Genomic DNA, 18,745 nt, shown 5'->3' with positions numbered 1-18,745 from the left:
GAGTTTATTCTAGAGCTATTTTGGGGTTTCATATTTTGGGAAGAATAGGTTCCTGGGTCCCAGGCCCAATTTGGATTTGGAGGGCTTGGGAAAATCCAGGACAAGTCTGGACCTCCCAGGATCTCACATCACCAGACCGGAGCCTTTTGTGTCTTCTTCTCCAATTTCTGCATGTATACACATTATCTTTAGGTATGCTCCAGTCCTCAGGAGTAGGAGTCAGAGATTCTTGCATCCTAGTTACCACAGGTGAACTGAATAATAACACATGGTTCCAGCCCAATCAATCTGCAAGAGTTGGGTACTGAGAGTTGAGTAGCTGCTCTTGCTTGCTGCCTACTCCCACAAGGATCCGGGCATCCACCAGTCAGTCAGCATGTGCTGCTTTGGAGGGTCCCAAGCATGAGTCAGCGCCTGGAGGGTCATCAGCACATTTGACCTCATGAGACTAACGCCGACGAGAGCCAATGGGCAGCCGGCATGGTGGGAGGCCTAGGGCACTCGAAACCTCATCACTCATTACTCTGTTTCAGATATTAGATGAGATCCAGGAATTGTGCATCTCAACTCTACTGAAGAGCCTAAGTAATCTCAGGGGGTGAAGCTGGAGGCAGTCATCATGTATTCAGATAGTTTTCTACGTATTTCCAATTATTGTAATCGTCTTGTGTATTGATCTCTGCATCCAAATATGAGAGCGAAACACCCATTTCTAGCTTTCTAAGACATGCCATAGGCCAATTCATCTTTCTATTACACTCACTAGGTTTATGTGGCATCACCCAAAAGTGAGCTCTAAATTTTGCAACCTGCACCTGCAGAGCAACTGAGTGGTAGGTTATTGCTCTAAGGCATCAGAGTTGAGATTTTAAAAGTCAGACTGTTCATCATACAAGACAACAGCAACAAAAGAACAACAACAAACAAAAATAACCCAAGAAAAATTCGCCCCCTGATTTGACAGTGGTTTGTACACTTGGCCTCAGTTGTAAGGAGGATGGATGTTGGGGGACACAGCAGGATTCCAAGACTCACTTTCATACCTTTGTTGTTATAGATAGAGATGCGCCATGATCCAAAAGGAATGCAGCTACATCCTCATGTCCCTCTCGGGCCGAAAGGTGGAGTGGGGTGTACCCAGAAGTCGTGGCTGCATTTGGAGATGCTCCTTGCTGCAACAGCTGTTGTACGATGTCTGCCTTCCCCAGTCGGGCAGAAATGTGGAGTGGGGTTTGGTCATCCTAAGTGGCAAGGTAGAAATACAAGGCTGACTAGCTGAGAAAACAATGGTGACATTGTGAGACATTCAGCAAACTTTGCTTGGTATCAGAGGCTACCTTCAATTCTCTGCTTCAATGCTAAAAACCACTTCATCTTTTTCTTTAATGTTCAGAAAGGTGAAGATGGTGGGTCTAAGCCCCTTAAATACCTTTCGAGTAACCTATTAGTATGAAAAGTGTAAAAGGCAGTTCTGTCTATAAATTATCCCCACTAGTACCTGCCATACTTTACCAAAATTTTAACCTCCAATGGCTCCTTTTTTGGGAGATAAGGGAATGAATCCTAGTAAAACACAAGTAACTAGGAAGGGGATTATACCTCCGCCAGCTATTAGGTCCTCATATGGAATGAATTATTTTATAGGTGCCACCTTGTCATAGTCAACAGCACAGGGGGTGCACAGGTCTACCTGCACAAAGGCTCCCAGCCCAGAGGGCTAAAAGCCAGCCCACCCTCTGCGTGTCAAGCATGGGCTGGATCTGCTTCAAGGAGAAGGGCCCCTTATTACAATTTACCCCCAGGCATGAGGCACTAAATCTTGCACTCTCAGGGTCTTATCCCCAAGGGGGAGAGGGATCTTTTCCTAGTTTGCCCAATGATGCCCTGTGGTGGCCCTCCAAAGGGAAATCCCACACTTGAATGGGAAAAAGTTCAGGTAAGTACTTCCTGTAGGGAAGGTACAGAGAAGTAGCTGGAGAACAGGACGCGGCTTTGAAAAGCGAAGTAGGAGGAGAGTCAAGACCAAAGCAAGAGGGTCTATGTAGGAAGTATAAGAGGAATTGGGGGAACCACTGGAAGGAGAATACTAAAACCAGAAAAAGATACTTGCCACAGAAAGAGCTCCCTCCTGCTACCACCACCACTGCACATTTGCTGAGCACCTACCTGTCCCGGGCTCTGTGCTAAGTACTCCACCTACATTCATTCATCATCACACCAATCTTATCACTAGCAACTATCAGTATTCTCAGTTTCTATATGAAGAAACTAGGAAAAGAAATGTGCCACAGAGATGTTAATTAACTTGCCCAACATTACACAGCTAGGATGTGGTGGATCAAGATTTAGACCCAGGCAGTCTGGCTGAGGAAGTCAGGTTCTGAATCGTGAGACATACTGCCTCCTTAACAAAATAATCACTCTAAATTTTGTCCTCCATTTCAGCTTGTGGGTGAAACCATTCCCTAGGTACAATGCTTGATACGGAACCAACAACACTCAGAAAATGTGAGGTTTCTTGTAATCCACGGTAGAAAACAGCCTTTCTTATCCATTGCACTTTACTGATGAAGCGGATTGAACCCATCTCTTTAGATCAGGGGTGAGAAATCTACAATCCAGGGGCCAAATCCAGATGCTGCTTGTGTTTGTAAATAAAGTTTTATTAGAACACAGACATGCCCATCTGCTTATGTAGTATTGCCTACGGCTGCTTTCTGCTCCAGAACATCAGAGTTGAGCAGCTGTGACTGAGATGGTGCGTCTGGCAAAGCCTAAAATATTTACTCTCTAGCCCCTGATAGAAAAGGTCTCCAGATCCTCTGTAAAATCCACCAACTGCTACCACAGTATATTGGACACTCAAAGTGTGTGTCTGATGCTCAGGATGTTACAACCTCGGTGCTCGTCTGCAGATTTCATGCTTACAATGATCTAGTTGTGTTTGTTCCCACACTAGTAAGTTTGTACTACTCACCTTACTACTTTGCGCTATATTTGCTCTAATTACTTTAATTATATAACCACACAATATGTTAGCAGGTAAAATAGGAGTATGAAAAGGAAGGCTTAATTTTTCCCTAAGAATACTAAGTTGAAAACTTTGGAGAGTGTTGACAGAAGTTGCTAAAAAACAACTGTGGTCAAATTAAATACAGGTGAGATGGCTAAATACATTGGGGGAATATTATAAAAGTCTACAAATATTCTGTATACAAACTGCTTCATACATGTCTTGGTTTTCTCTCTACCTAACTTGAAACTAGAAACTGCACACCATGCAAATAAATGTATGTTTATATATGAAGGTTAGATTAAGCGGCTAAAGTGTTTACATACTTATTTATGATTCCTGACCTGAATTGCCATTTTGATAACCAGACCAACTACCCATCTCAATAATGACAGGTAAGTGGGTTTCTTCTGAAAGTTAAACACCAAGCAGAGAATGAAGCACTCAAACCCAACCCTGACATTCTTCTACATAAAGGCCCATCCCTGAAAGCCATTCCAATTCAAGTCTCAGGGTTTATAGCTTCACAACTTGTAGAAAAAGTAAAAACTTCCTTTTCCTTTTATGGCTGTGACAAGTGATATAGAAGTCAACCAAAAGAGTTCAATCACGCTTCCGAACTGTGCTTGTTCTAGAAGCTTTGAGCCTAAGCCCTTCTCCGTGGAGGGCGAAGAACTCTGGACCAAGTCTCGATTTGGTTCCAAATCTGCTAGGGGCTAACAATATGCCAAGGACACAGAGTTCTTTCTGGCACAAAGTTCTTGTTCCATTTAATTTTGTCAAATAATTGAATGGACAAATGTGTTGGGATTTTTTTTTTTTTTTTTTACAATACCACATGGATAGAGACTTTCATTACTACTTTATAGAAGTATTCCTGGAAGAGAGCACGCATGTGTTTAAAGGTTGTAATTAAATCAAGGTTTTTTTTCCTCAACAGCACACACTTTCATGTGTTTCACGTACCTTGGCTTTAGCTTCTACCTGAGCTCCGTCTTGCACCAGATACCTTACGACTTCGGCTTGGCCAGACCGAGCTGCCATATGCAGTGCTGTTTCTCCTCTCTGGGGGACAGGAGCCAAAGGTAATTAACTGCAGCTCTCAAGAAGGGTGGCATATCTTATTTGCATGAAGCTTATGATGGAGGGCTTTTTTTTTTCTTTAGGCAAAAAACAGTCCCAAGTACTTCCTTATTGAAAATGAGGAAAGGTAGGAAATTAAATACTCAAGAAGTTCACATCCACCTGATTTATGATGGAAGGACTGCTGTAACACTGGGGAGCCCAGTCTCCCATCAGTGTCAGAAGTGTTGCTCTGTGTGGCCTCCTCAGGGATTGAGAGCTGAATGCTCACTGGAGCCCAGCAGGAGAGGAGATGAGCGAAGGAGGGCAGCTGGGGATGCTCCACAACAGAGCCCATGCCTCGCCCACGGGAGGCCACTGCTTCCCGATACGCGGACGGCTTCGGTTGCCATGCAGGATGCCAGCCCTGGCAGGCCACACATTCCTATTTTTCAAAAGCAGTGGCAGTTTGGATATATACTTCTTAAGCCTGAACCACAAAATCAGAGTTGCTCCCAGAACAAAACAAAAACCCAAATCTTCAAGGGCAACACAGACACCCTGAGGGCCACACTCGGCTGGGGATGGCTGGTTGGCACTCTGCTTTATCTCAGCACACCGGTATCCTCGTCTTTGCACATTATCCCATGGGGTCATTTTCTTTGTCACGACCATTCCCCCATTTTCACCAAAGAGAATTGAATTCATACTATCTATTCATTTATTTAATAAAAAATGAAAACCACATAAAAAACATGGATAGACAGAAATAAAAAGTCACAAAAATCAAATAGATTCTCTCACACCACTGATACCCACCTACAAATTCCTTTTATAAATCAAGCCTTGCTTTACACGGTATCCACCTCCCTGGCAGGATATACAAAGACACATTTCACATGTAACTTGTTACTATGTTTACTAGTAAAGCATTGGGGATAGAGTTTATCATATTATCCAGGGTCCTCTTTATGAAGGGAATCCTTCTCTCTCTGGCATTAGTAACAGAAAAGATTACCTGTCAGCTGAGAAGCTGGTCTGTTGCTATCTTGCGGATGTGCTGAATTTGGGCGCCAGAAGACAGAGAGCCTTACTGGAAGCCCACCCTCAGGGGAGTGTGCAGGACCTTGCAGCTGGCCCTTTCTGTGCTAGAGTGTGGTTTATTTGATTTTTACTGCTTTGGTGCTCATGAGTCCAACTAGGGTTCTTAGGTTTGCAGTCTGTTATGCTAATAACACTATGATGTCAAACTTAAAAGTCCTGTAAAATAATGTCAAATGCCACGTGTAGATCTAGGGTGAGAAATCACTTCTCTGATACTCTGAAATAAGTCTCATGGTTCTGCAGAGCAATGATTAGTGTGGAAAAAAATATCACCCAATAATCTATGAACATGGATTTGCTATAACCATGGGTTTGCTATAACATGGTGAGGCACACTAAAGAGAAAAATTACTTTGATTTTACTTGAAATTAGAATAATGATAATTTGAAGTGCTTCCTCAACATGAAACACTTCCTAAATACTTCTATTATATAAAAAAAAATCTTCCTCCCAACAAAAGCTATTTTTTAGAGCATAATATCCAATAGTAATGTATCTGTAAGGCTAATGCACACAACCCGTAAGCCCTAACAATTTATGACCAGCTAGCAATTGAATGGATCTTGCCTTTGAAGTAAAGGAAACCACAGGGATTCTCAAATTTTGTCCTTTTAAGCAGTCATAGTAAATAGTAATTAATTTATTTATAATAAAAAATAAGTAAATAAGAGCAATCTTTACCAGTTTCTTAAATATCCATAATTGGACCTTCTTTCTTAAAAGGATACTTACCACATTGGTAGTGTTTGGTGAGGCTCCATGATGCATTAGTTGTGATACGATATTTACATGCCCCATGAAGGCAGCAACATGGATTGGGGTAAGGCCCGACTAGGAAGAAAAGAGGGAAATGTTGGTTTGTGATCTTATCATAAATAGGTTTTGGCTGCCTGTCTCCCCGCCTGCCCCGCATCCACCCACCCACACACCCACTGTAAGATAACCACTTGAGTGATCAGATCAGAAGACATCAGGACATTGTCTATTATGGGCACAGATTCTATAAGATAAATGTATCAGTACATGATCATCATTGCCTTAAAGCAGGTTCAGTGATTATGAAAGACCTATGTCATATCCATTAAGGAAGAAAGATTTCATGTATTTTAGAAAGATCAATGAGAAAAAATTAGAGAAAAATGACTTGAGGGGCACCGGGTGGCTCAGTTAGTTGGGTGACTGCCTTCGGCTCAGGTCATGATCCTGGAGTCCCAGGATCGAGTCCCACATCGGGCTCCCTGCTCAGCAGGGAGTCTGCTTCTCCCTCTGACCCTCTTCCCTCCTGTGCTCTCTATCTCTCATTCTCTCTCTCTCAAATAGATAAAAAATCTTAAAAAAAAAAGAAAGAAAAATGACTTGAAGTTTTTTTCCCTTTGCTACCAAACCTTCTTTATCCATATAATTATGTGTGTGTGTGTTGGGGGGGCGGGGAGATCGGTGTGCATGTGATTACATACATATTAGTAAAAAGTTGATTTTTATTTCAGATCTCATTTTGGCCTTTAAAAATGATTCCCATGCACTAAGAATCAACTGATTACATTATACACGAAAGAGCATGGTACTTAATGCCAACTTTCTAATAAATGAGCAAATCAGCATTAATAGCTTTAATCATTTAATTTTTTAATTTTATGAATATTATAAATTAATATTTATAATTTTATGACATGATTAAGGCAAAAAATACAATGGTCACTAGACTAGACTTTAAATGTTATGTTTATCTCAATCCTACACACACACACACACACACTCATAACACTTGTGCTTTTTATGTGAAATGATGCCATTTGTAATTTTTTAGAATTTCGTTCCACTTGCAACATGAACACCCTCATTTGGCAAAAATATTTAATATGGCTAGAGAAAGCTAATGTTTTTTTTTAAGATTTTATTTATTTATTTGAGAGACAGAGAACATGAGAGGGAGGGGGGTCAGAGGGAGAAGCAGACCCCCCGCTGAGCAGGGAGCCCGATGCGGGACTCGATCCCGGGACTCCAGGATCATGACCTGAGCCGAAGGCAGTCGCTTAACCAACTGAGCCACCCAGGCGCCCAAAAGCTAATGTTTTTTTTTTTTTTTAAAGAGAAAAGGAGATCCTAATCACAACAGAAATTTGAGAAATGTCAAAAAATGTCAAAAAAATATGTGAAAGGAATTCTACCTAATAAAAGTGAGGTAAAAGGCAGAAGAGAAAGAATTCTGGTTGCCCCGCCTTCAAACAGTGGGAACGGAGGAAACTGGGGAAAAGAACTGTGTTGTAATTGGCACTTTTTTCCATCAGCAGGGGGAGTCGTTAGAACATATGAAGGGCCAAGCCCTCAGCTCTGTCTGCCCTGCCTTTGAAAGCCCCGAGGGAGTACATACAGGCCTGGCAGCTGTCCCTTCTCAGTGGCTGACGTCTCTGGATATTTATTCAAACATCAGTCAAAAAAATTTCATTTCAGAGCCCATTCTGACCTTTAGACATGGTTGCTGTGCACTGAGAATAAGCTTTTAAAATCACAGGTGCCATAATAAAGCCATAAGAGTGATGAAAGAACAAAGTAGTATTAGTATTTTCAACCATTTAATAATTTTAAAATTCTGTTACAAATCAAGGCAAATATTTCATTTGCAGATAAGAAACTGAAGCAAAGCAACGGTCACTAGGCTAGATCTCAAATTTTATATTTGCTTCCGATGCACCAGTCTTTATTGGTGCATTCAACGAGCCTTTACTGAATGGCCTACACTGTGTTGCTGGCATCTACAGACCAGCGGGACTCAGCCTGCACTACTGGAGCCTGGACTTTCTTGGGGCAGGTGAGCAGCTAGGTCATAAGCACTTCGATGGAAACAGGCACAGGAAGAGGCGCTCTGAGGAGGAGCTCCTAGACCAGGCCAGGGGGTGAAGGATTTCCTGGAGAAGGTGGACCCCGATCCCATCCTGGAGCATGTGTAGGATTAGCTGAGCAAAGAGGGGGTGACACATGGAGGGTGCAGAGATAGGGAGGTGAATGAAAGGGTGTCCAGTCTAGGGAGGTGCCGCGGTTGGCATCTATGGAGACTGGGGTGCCGGGGTGGGGTAGTGATGGAGAGTCTGGAGGGGTGGAGGCCAAGCTTGGTTTGCTGTGCTGCAGGCTCAGCAACTGGCCCTCGTGGAACGTTCCTCTGAGTTCCATGTCGGTTTGTACAAAAGAAACTTAGAGCTAGTCCTTTATTAACTTCAATAACTCTTTGTTTCATTAATTCTGAATTTTGAGAGAGAGAAAGGTTCAGTTTACAAACACAGAGAGGTGGTGGTATACAGAGTTTCTCAACCTTGGCACATCTGACATTTTGCGCCAGATAATTCTTTGGTGTAGAAGGCTGGCCTGTACACTGTAAAATATACCGTAGCATCTGGCCTCTAGCCACTGGACACAAGTAGCACCATCTGGCTGTCACAGCTAAAAATACCTTCAGACTTTGTCAGATGCCCCCTGGGGGGCAAAATCGCCCCCAGCTGAGAAGCACTGCATGACAGGATTTCATGTAAATTATGCTTTCAGTGATGGTGCCACTCACCCTTGAGCACAAAGCGTGTGTTTTGGATGATGTGTTTGCCCTCATCCGCCCCCCTCCAATACACGTGTCTGTTCTCCTCCGGACGTGCAGCCCCTTGGGTGAAGTGTTCAGAAAGTAATCAGTAGCAATCACGTACACAGCAAAACGAGCTGTTCATGGAGGATGGCCCTGGGAGTCCAGCTGTGAAGGTACACCCTGGTGACCTGGAGAACCCCAGAAATCCTACTCCCCTCACCTCGGTTACGGCTTGGATGGATGCACCGTGTTTCAGAAGGAGTTCCATTACTTTAATTCGATTCTTCTTGCAGGCAATATGAAGAGGAGTAAAGCCATTCTGAAAGGGACAAAGACACAGAAGCATGACTGCTTTCCATGGAAATCCAGTTCCTCTGAGTGTGGCAAAATGTTTGCAAAATGATGTTCTGCAAGGATTTGGAAGTAAATGAAACAAGGAGGGGTTAAACAGAATGCAGATGCTTTTCTGGAAGAGTAGGTAGTCTAGCTGCTCCTAGAAACCCACAGTACTCTGGTGATCGTAAACAGGAAGTGAATTTTTGTTGCAGCCTCTTGGTAGCTGAGGCAAAATGGTCATGCATTTTTTTTTTTTTTGGATTATTTTATTTTGGAATTCACTCTTCCAAATAATATGTCCCTCCCTCCTTCATCTCATTTCAAATACAGACTAAAAACAGCTGGGCCCAAACATTTGTCCTCACAGTCAAAACTTTTCCAATGCCATTCAGTATTCTCTGCTGCATTTTAGGACAACTACAAGACTGGTTCTAGAATGTTTTCATCCCTTCCAGTTTTAAGGTTCAAATAGGTGCTTACTCCAAGGAAGCAGGAAACAATCCAATGTTATTTGGATCATTTGGTTTAATATTTAATTTAATAAAGGAGTCTGCTTTTTAACAAATTACCTCCCAAATCGTACCGCCTGATAATTGAGACCACGGAGCATTTTTCAGTCACCATAGAGAACTATCAAGTATCACTATAAAAGCTTACGTCAAAGTCACTAGAGGTGTTTCCATAGCCATTCTGAGACCGTTTACCTGCCCACAGTCCAACCCAGGAGGACTGGCTACAACCTCCACATGTTGTGAAATCTTCCGAGTCAGAGGAAAATGAAAATGAATGCCCACACCCTGTTTTAAGGCTTTTTTTTTTTTCTTGTATGGAAAAATGAGTCACGATTGCTAATTTCTTTTCCTCCATTCTCAGAATTCAAAGATATGTTTGATATACTGGGCAGGTCAACAGCTCTTGAAATGCTGCTGCAGTAAAAGCTTTTAGAGTGACAATGACGGGCTGGGGTAGGAGTGCTCCTCAGTCCTCGTGTTTCGGGCCCCCAGAGCAGCTGAGGTGCTGGGGAGCCATTCGGACGGGGAGACAGCACCATCTGGAAAGGAACAGTGACCCTTCCTAAATCAGCTGATCAGATGACACGCTGTACCTCAAAATTGCTCGTCAACTCCCATGTTTTCCCTAACATTTGGTGACTGTTTTTTTCCTAAACATGGGTGCTTATTCTGAACTAAATTTAAACAGCTTACCAAATTAGGATTATTTATTTTTCCAAAGACAAAAACACCATCTCATCAAGAAAATCAAACTAAAATACAGCTAGGGGTTAACAGATCATTTTAGGAGTTAAGATTACAAATCAGGCCCAAATTTTCATTTTTATCAGTAGGAAAAGGAGATGACAGGCCGTACGTTAGCTTACATGGTAAACATTACACAAAATTTCAGCTCACAAATTCCCAGACCACTGATGTGGAAGAGAAAGTTTTTTGACCACTTTGCCTCATGATTTTAGATCTCAGAAAAAAAATTTAATTCACATAATTATAAGTTTACCTTCAGTAAGATAAGTGTGACCACCTCAGTCTCTTTTATACTTACACAGTCTTTGGGTCTTATTTATGTAAGAGACACACCAGTGTGACCACAAGGAGGTTAACAATTTAGCCCCATCAGCCTTGTTCACGTCAGAAATAGGCCGTTTCTTTAAAGGATATTTGAAACAGTTGATAGGACATACACTTTATTTAACTAGACCTTCTGTTTTTACCTCCTCAAGGTAATCCCTCTCCTGCGGAGGTTGCACATTGTCAGCAAGACAATATAGCCTGGACCTGTTGGCTGAGCCACTCACCAGGGCTTTGGCATTGGGATTCGCTTTCTTGTCCAGGAGAACCTTGGCGACTTTGTAATGGCCACAGTGGGCAGCCACGTGCAGGGCAGTCAGGTAGTCATTGGTGACGTCATCCACAGGCACGTTATGCTGGAGGAGAAGCTGCACACAGTTCAAGTGATCCCCTTGTGTGGCCATGTGCAATGGAGACAATCCATTCTGGAATGCACAAGAAAATCAGAGTTTACTGTTTTACCTTTTAAATGCAAATGTGCCAAACACAAAATACAGCGCAAATATGAAAAGATGAAAACCTAGTTTTTCACACAGGAATATTTTCTCTTTTTTAAAAGTATTTTTTTAAGTTTTATTATTTAAATTACAGTTAGTTAACATGTAATATTACTTTTAAGTAAACTCTTTACTACACACGGGATCAAAGATCAAAGTCACATGCTCTACCAACTGAGCCAGCCAGGCACCCTATTTTTAAAAGGTTTTGATGATTGTTTTGAACCCTGGCAACTTTTAAAACTAGTCCTCTCACTTCTTTTATCAGTTGAAAACAAATTTTCCAAGATAATTTCTTTTCTGATTTAAAAATAGGGTGAATTGGGACTCCTGGGTGGCTCAGCCAGTTAAACATTCCACTCTTGATCTCATCTCAGGTCTTGATCTTGGGGTTGTGAGTTCAAACCCCGTGCTGGGCTCCACGCTGGATGTGGAGCCTACTTAAAAAAAAAAAATGTGAATTGCACTAATGTCCATTATTTATCATATTCCCAGTGAATTGGAATTCTTTTTTTTTTTTTTTAAGATTTTTAAGCAATCTCCATTCCCAAAATGGGGCTTGAAGCCACAACCCTGAGATCAAAAGTTGCATGCTCCACCAACTAAGCCAGCAAGGCGTCCCTGGAATTCTTAATATTTAAGAGTGAAAAAGATTAAAAAAAGAAAGCAGAAGTAGACTGGTATTCATTACACTGGTTTTTATTTTTCCTTACAAGTTACTAACACTTGATATTGATATTACATCGATTAATAAAAAAGATCTGACTAAAACAACACATTTCATTTCATATCAATGTAGAAACGAAATTTTCCCTCTTCCATCAATCTGGTGCCCCCCTGTGTCTGTGATGAGAAAAGGCAAGGCACTGACCAACTCATTAACTAATGCTTGCCTCCAGTTTAAATGAACTGGGTTCAATGACACAGTTAATCATGAGTGGTAGGAATAAGTAAAAAAATTCTTTAGAGAGTTGCGAGAAGAAATGAAGAGGCTCAAAGGTAAATAAAGCCTTAAAAACGGTGGAGGGACATTTAGCATCCAGTACTTGTTTCCCAGTTGAAGGCAAAAACAAGTTATTAAGATGTTAGTCCTTTCAAGCATGCTTTCTTTAAATATGGAGGCAAAGTGGAGGAGCCTGGGAAATTTCTGGAGAATCCAATTATCAAGAGAGGCTCTATTAATCACTGTAACATAGTTTAACATATCTTGGGGGGTGAGTGGGAAGCAAGTGCAAATTCAGTTTCCAAAAACCTTGTCATTGGTGAACTTTGAAAATAATGATGGATTAAATAGACACTAATGACACAGGGATTTCTGAATCCTCTGGGCCAAGGTATTTCCCCTAATTTATCTATAAATGATATAAAATAGGAGATCAAGATAGGAAGAAACAGTGCAAGCCTTCCTCTAGCCGCTCTCACAGTAACATTCACTCACTGTGATATATTTCAACACAACACTAGTTGTGTTCCTTGAAAGCAAAAGGATTATAATTTCCCCAGATTGCCCGGCATATAGAGAAAAATAAATATTCATGTAACTTTAAAGACTTCATATATGGTCGGTCAATCAGAATATTTCTGCCTAAAAAATTCCACTCACAGTCTGAATCAAATTAAACACTAATGTGCAACAAAGGATGGGGACATTTCTCATTTGAGATACTGCCACCCACGAGCGTATGCACATAGGCACTCCTTTCCTTCCTGCCAAGACATTCCTTTGCTTTATGTTTTGAACGGTGAAGTAAACAAAGAAACAAAATCTCAGAGATCAAATGACAGTTGTGGAGAGTAGAAATGGGAGGCAGTGCCAACAAAAGAAGAAAATTCTCTAACAATACACAAAATAATATATGAATAAGTAACTTATAGGTCATTGGAGAAGGAGGAGAAGAAAGTAAAGACCATCCGCCCTAGGGAGAGGGCTCTTATTACATCCTGCTCCTTCATAAAGCTAAAAATACAGATCCAACACAACGGGTTTTCTTAGCTCAGAAAGATGAAAGCCTTAAGGAATTAGACAGATGGCCTTAAAGCCAGGAACACATTCATTCACTTAACGTTCATTCAGGAAATGTTTCTTGGAGGTCTACTGTATGCCAGACCATAATTTAGGTGCTTGGGGTACCGCACTGAAGGAGGCAAAATTCTTGGTCTCATTTTACCAAAGAGAGAGAGAGCACACAAGAAGATAAGCTAACAAGAAGGCCTCCCTGAGAAGAAAAGATTGGAGTTGAAAAATGGGTGGAGACCGCAGAGATCTGGGACAAGCTGAGGGAACTCAATCTACAGGCACAGGACGTGAGGACAAACCCGGTGTATTCTGGGAAGTGGAAGCAGGCCAGCTGGCTGGAAGACAGCAGGGAGCAGAACAGGAGATAAGGCAGTGGGGTGGTCAGATGCTGGTCAGGAATTTATTAGCGCAAGAGGACATTTCTGAACAAACATGGTATACGTGACCTATGTGTATCCATCCTTTCCCAAACTCCCAAGTGATTTAAAAGATGAAACCAGAGAGGGAGACAAACCATAAGAGACTCTTAATCTCAGGAAACAAACTGAGGGTTGCTGGAGTGGTGGGGGGTGGGAAGGTTGGGCGGCTGGGTGATGGACACCGGGGAGGGTATGTGCTATGGTGAGCGCTGTGAATTGTGTAAGACTGATGAATCACAGACCTGTACCTCTGAAACAAATAATACATTATATGTTAAAAAAATTTTTTTTAATTTTAAAAATCAGAAAAAAAAAGATAAATTCCATAAGGGCATACACGTGTGTGTGTGCAGGCCCACCCACATACACCCCCAAAACACACAGGAAAGGAAATAAAAACAGATGTGTGATGTCTATAAATTTTAGAATGTGAAAAGAGGGTTTAGTGTGTTAACACATCCGGCAGAAGAGAGAAGGTGGAATGCTAAGTGTCTGTGAAGGGGTATCATCAGCGGTGTACTGGTTAATGTTTAACAACAACAGCTCTTTGAAAAAGAAAAACCCCAATATGTGGCCTTTGCCAATCCCCATGGTGTAGGCCGAGTTCAAGCCAGCAACATGACGTCACTGAATATAGAACTGGAAAAAGATGCACACACGATAGGCTCAATGATCTGGCTCCAACATACCACTGGGTAAAATAAAGACAAGTGATTTATCTCTCAGATGCCCTGAAGGCAGGGGATATAGAAACACAGCACACCTGAGGCTTAGAGTCAAAAGCAGGATTGGTTCACCAGTGTATGGAGCTGTCAAGGTTTACAAAGCAAGATGATTATCCCTTGTCCCTTATAGGAAATCAGGAGTTTAGTATCTGGAGAAATTGAAGCAGAGCAATTCTTTGGGCAGAGCATGGGGCAGTGGTGAGGCTCTGGACTGAGACTAGGTGCTCACAGAAAAAGAAAGGATGGCATGGGTGTCAAGGGTGTGATCTCTTGAGTTAGACTGCCTGGGTTTAAATCCTTGTTCTGCCATGAACTGAGCTACCTTGAGAAAGTTATTTTATCTCTTTGGGTCTCAGTCGCCTTATCTATAAAAAGGGCCTAATAGTAATACTAGTGCTTCATTGCGGGGTTCAATGGGTTGATATATGCAAAGTGCTTAGAGCCTGCTATGAAGTAAACACCATGTAAACATTTGTTATCACTAGGGGGACTGGTGTATGCGTAGAGGACTGGCAGAATGACAGGCCCTTTTCCTTTTTCTTACTCTGAATGTACCAACACAGCCATACACTGCAAAAGATTGGAGGATTCGTCTCTCAAAAAAACTGAACTTCCCAGAAAAAAGGGCAACTAACTGTGACATGGGGGGACGCGTCCAACCACTACCTGATACACTGCAGTGGAGCCCTGTCTACACTGGCATAGAATTTCCACTCAAATGTTAGTGCCTGACACTGACGGTGAGGTACAGACATCTGTGGGAAACCCCCAACATGAAAGAGAGAGCCAAGCCAACAAAGAGAAAAAAGAAATTGTGAGGAATTAGGGACAGAAGAGAGGCAGACAAAAATTAAAGTTATCTCGAGTGTTCTCAGAAACTATATTGCATCCATAAAACAAGAACTGGATACTTTAAGAAAAGAAGTTATTAGAGAACAAGAAAATGTTCTTGCACATTACAAGCACAAAGAAAAAAAATCAAGGAAATTCCTTGGAAAGAAAGAAAAGACAATGAGATGAGCAAAAGGGAGAAAAGACTGAGATAGCAATTTTATTTTTAGCTATGCCTTATTGTTTTGATAAAATGAAAATTAATTTTAAAATTTAAAAATTAAAAAAAAAGATAAATTCCACAAGGGCAAACACATGTGTGTGTGCAGGCCCACCCACATACACCCCCAAAACACACAGGAAAGGAAATAAAAACAGATGTGTGATGTCTATAGACATGTCTTTTTTTCCACCTCTACTGCTGTCTTCCAAGCCACGTCACTGTTAACTGGACCCTGCAGCAGCTTCCTTACTTGTCCCCCATCCCGCCTTGGTCCTCTCCAGCCCCATTCCCAGCATGCAACAGTCAGAGTAGCCAGATCATGTCAACTAAACCATGTCATCTGCTGCCTAAAAACCCTTGTTCTCTTAAAAATTAATTGTCTGGTCCATCTCCACTAGGGCTGTTGAGAAAACACTGACCAGAGTACTTGCAAACAGGAGTAACATGTGTTTTTGTTGTTTTGATGACGTTTGGAAATAAGGCTCTTTAGAAAGCTTAATGCAGGGGGCGCCTGGGTGGCTCAGTCCTTAAGCATCTGCCTTTGGTTCAGGTCATGATCCCAGGGTCCTGGGATCGAGCTCCACATTGAGCTCCCTGCTCCTCGGGAAGCCTGCTTCTCCCTCTCCCACTCGCCCTGCTTGTGTTCCCTTTCTCGCTGTGTATCACTCTCTGTCAAATAAATAAATAAAATCTTTAAAAAAAAAAAAAAGAAAGCTTAATGCAGCTTCAAAAAGTTACTGATTTGATCAATAAAAATATCAAAATTTATTTACAAATATTCTCTTCTTAAATAGTGTCAAAATGCTTTATCAGAAAAATCCAGAAGACATTTTGTAAAACATTATCATGCATTCCTTTTGCATATGTCAACTTCTCCAAAGGCCCAAGCAAGATGCCATCTTTCCAAAATTTCCAGCCTTTATCAGTTAAACGATTTCCTCTAGTCTGTGAGCCCTTAAGAAATAAACCAAAGGGCTGGAGAAAGAGAGCCAACACCCAGACTTTTGAGACTTTAGATCTTGTATTTTCTTTTGCCAATAAGCAATCATTACTGAGCTATAAGATCAAGCAGTCAGTGTTCCCAAAATAAAGCAAAAACAAGCAACACATACAAAAATGACTTTGTGGTAGAGTGCTCTCCATCAAAAGGCTTCATAAACCCAAAATGATTTTGAGGTTCTCCCAAGATCTGAACTAGGCTACTCTTCATTGCTAAGTTGGAAGAGTATAATTTTTCTACAATTAAAAAGGCAGTTAAATAAGTTAAATAAGCAGTAAAGGGATGTAAAGTTAAATACAGTCCATGTCCAAAAACTTGGGAAGAAATTACCTTGGTTTTTGAAAGAATGGGGGCAGCTCGATCGAGCAGCATTTCCACCACCTGCTCATGACCACTCCTTGCTCCACAGTGCAGGGGCGTCAGACCGTCCTGTGGAACAAAGGCAACATTTTCAGTTAGATTCGATGGGAAATTCCATAAATGCAGTGTATTTCTTCAGGATTCGGTGCACAACATGCTGTGGACCTGTGACTTTCAAACATTTACTCACGTATCTCAAAATAATTTCCTATTCTTAACTAGAGAACTAAATTTTTCATAAGTTTAAGTAGTTGTAAAGCATGTAATTTCCCACATATTAGAATACTCACCGTTAAAAATGTTTCACTACTCTTTCCATATCCAAAGGAATTGAAATACCATAAGTAATTTGATAGCCACCATTTTAAAAAGTAAAAAATAAACTTCTAAATAAGAACTTTTTTTTAAAAGGTCAACCTCAACCCACATTTTATTTTTTTAAATTTAAATTCAATTAGCCAACATATAGTGCATCATTAGTTTCAGATGTAGAGTTCAATAATTCATCAGTCGCATATAACACCCAGTGCTCATGACATCACGTGCCCTCCTTAATGCCCATCACCCAGTTACCCCATCCCCCCACCGACCTCCCCTCCGGCAACCCTCAATTTGTTTTCTAGAGTTAAGAGTCTCTCATGATTTGTCTCCCTCTCTGATGACTTCCCATTCAGTTTTCCCTTCCTTTCCCTATGATCCTCTGCACTGTTTCTTATATTCCTCATATGAGTGAAACCATATGATAATTGTCTTTCTCTGATTGACTTATTTCCCTCAGCATAATACCCTCCAGTTCCATCCATGTCAATGTAAATGGTAAGTATTCATCCTTTCTGATGGCTGAGTAATATTCCATTGTATATATATACCACATCTTCTTTATCCATTCGTCTGTTGAAGGACATCTCAGCTCCTTCCACAGTTTGGCTATTGTGGACATTGCTGCTATGAGCACCGGGGTGCATGTGCCTCTTCAGATCATTACATTTGTATCTTTAGGGTAAATACCTAGCAGTACAATTGCTGGGTTGTAGGACAGCTCTATTTTTAACTTTTTGAGGAACCTCCATACTGTTTTCCAGAGTGGCTGCACCAGCTTGCATTCCCACCAACAGAGTAGGAGGGTTCCCCCTTCTCCACATCCTCGCCAACATCTGTCATTTCTTGACTTGTTAATTTTAGCCATTCTGACTGGTGTGAGGTCTCATTGTGGTTTTGATTTGTATTTCCCTGATGCCAAGTGATGTTGAGTATTTTTTTATGTGTCTCTTAGCCATTTGTATGTCTTCTTTGGAGAAATGTCTGTTCCTGTCATCTGCCCATTTCTTGACTGGATTATTAGTTTTTTGGGTGTTGGATACTAGCCCTTTATCTGATATGTCATTTGCAAATATCTTCTCCCATTCCATAGGTTGCCTTTTAGTTTTGTTGACTGTTCCTGTGCTTTGCAGAAGCTTTTTATCTTGATGAAGTCCCAATAGTTCATAAAATAGGAATTAGTAATAGGAATTTGACATTGGTCCTTTCCCTCTTGCATTTTTCTGTCCATTTCACTTCCCCTACAAAAGGAGGGAAAGAATCTCAAGCAGACTACTTGCTGAACACGGAGCCAACATGGGGCTCAATCTCATGACCCTGAGATCATGACCTGAGCAGAAACCAAGAGCTGGACGCTTAACTGACTGAGCCACCCAGGCTTGGTATTTTTAATTAATTACCATATCATATCTCTTTGTTATGAAAATATAGAAGTTAAATTTTAAAAAGTTTACAGATTTCCTGAGAACATAAGCTTTTAAAGCATCAAAAATAAATCTCCTAATTGGAGTTATTATAATTATTCAGGCATAATTGGTCAAAATAGTGAAAACATATTACAAATTTTATGATTATTATATAAGAGCACCAATTTATTAAAAAGTTCCTCTCTTAATGAGAAGTATGTTCTCACAACTAGTTCATGTATCTGCTAATGAATATTAGTTATTCTGGAATGAGAGAGAGAC

At 41.1% G+C, this 18,745-nt stretch overlaps 1 protein-coding gene across 28 annotated transcripts in view; it reads right to left on the bottom strand.

The window, feature by feature from the left end:
- Nucleotides 1-18,745, bottom strand: part of ANK3 (ankyrin 3) — a 681,670-nt gene that overhangs the window by 153,185 nt on the left and 509,740 nt on the right. For all 28 annotated transcript variants that reach the window (XM_073886212.1, XM_073886216.1, XM_073886210.1 and 25 more), the window contains 6 exons: nucleotides 16,710-16,808; nucleotides 10,895-11,092; nucleotides 8,969-9,067; nucleotides 5,913-6,011; nucleotides 3,980-4,078; nucleotides 1,044-1,241 (listed from right to left, as the gene is read on the bottom strand). In XM_073886212.1, coding sequence (XP_073742313.1) covers nucleotides 1,044-1,241; nucleotides 3,980-4,078; nucleotides 5,913-6,011; nucleotides 8,969-9,067; nucleotides 10,895-11,092; nucleotides 16,710-16,808 — 792 coding nt within the window. The remainder of the gene's footprint in view (nucleotides 1-1,043; nucleotides 1,242-3,979; nucleotides 4,079-5,912; nucleotides 6,012-8,968; nucleotides 9,068-10,894; nucleotides 11,093-16,709; nucleotides 16,809-18,745) is intronic.

The sequence above is a fragment of the Callorhinus ursinus genome, unplaced genomic scaffold, assembly GCF_003265705.2.
Source record: "Callorhinus ursinus isolate GAN/ISIS: 27379988/994484 unplaced genomic scaffold, GSC_fseal_2.0 scaffold69, whole genome shotgun sequence".
NCBI classification, from domain to species: Eukaryota; Metazoa; Chordata; class Mammalia; order Carnivora; family Otariidae; genus Callorhinus; species Callorhinus ursinus.
Note: the sequence above shows the minus strand (reverse complement) of the source record. Positions and strands in the feature narration are given on the sequence as shown.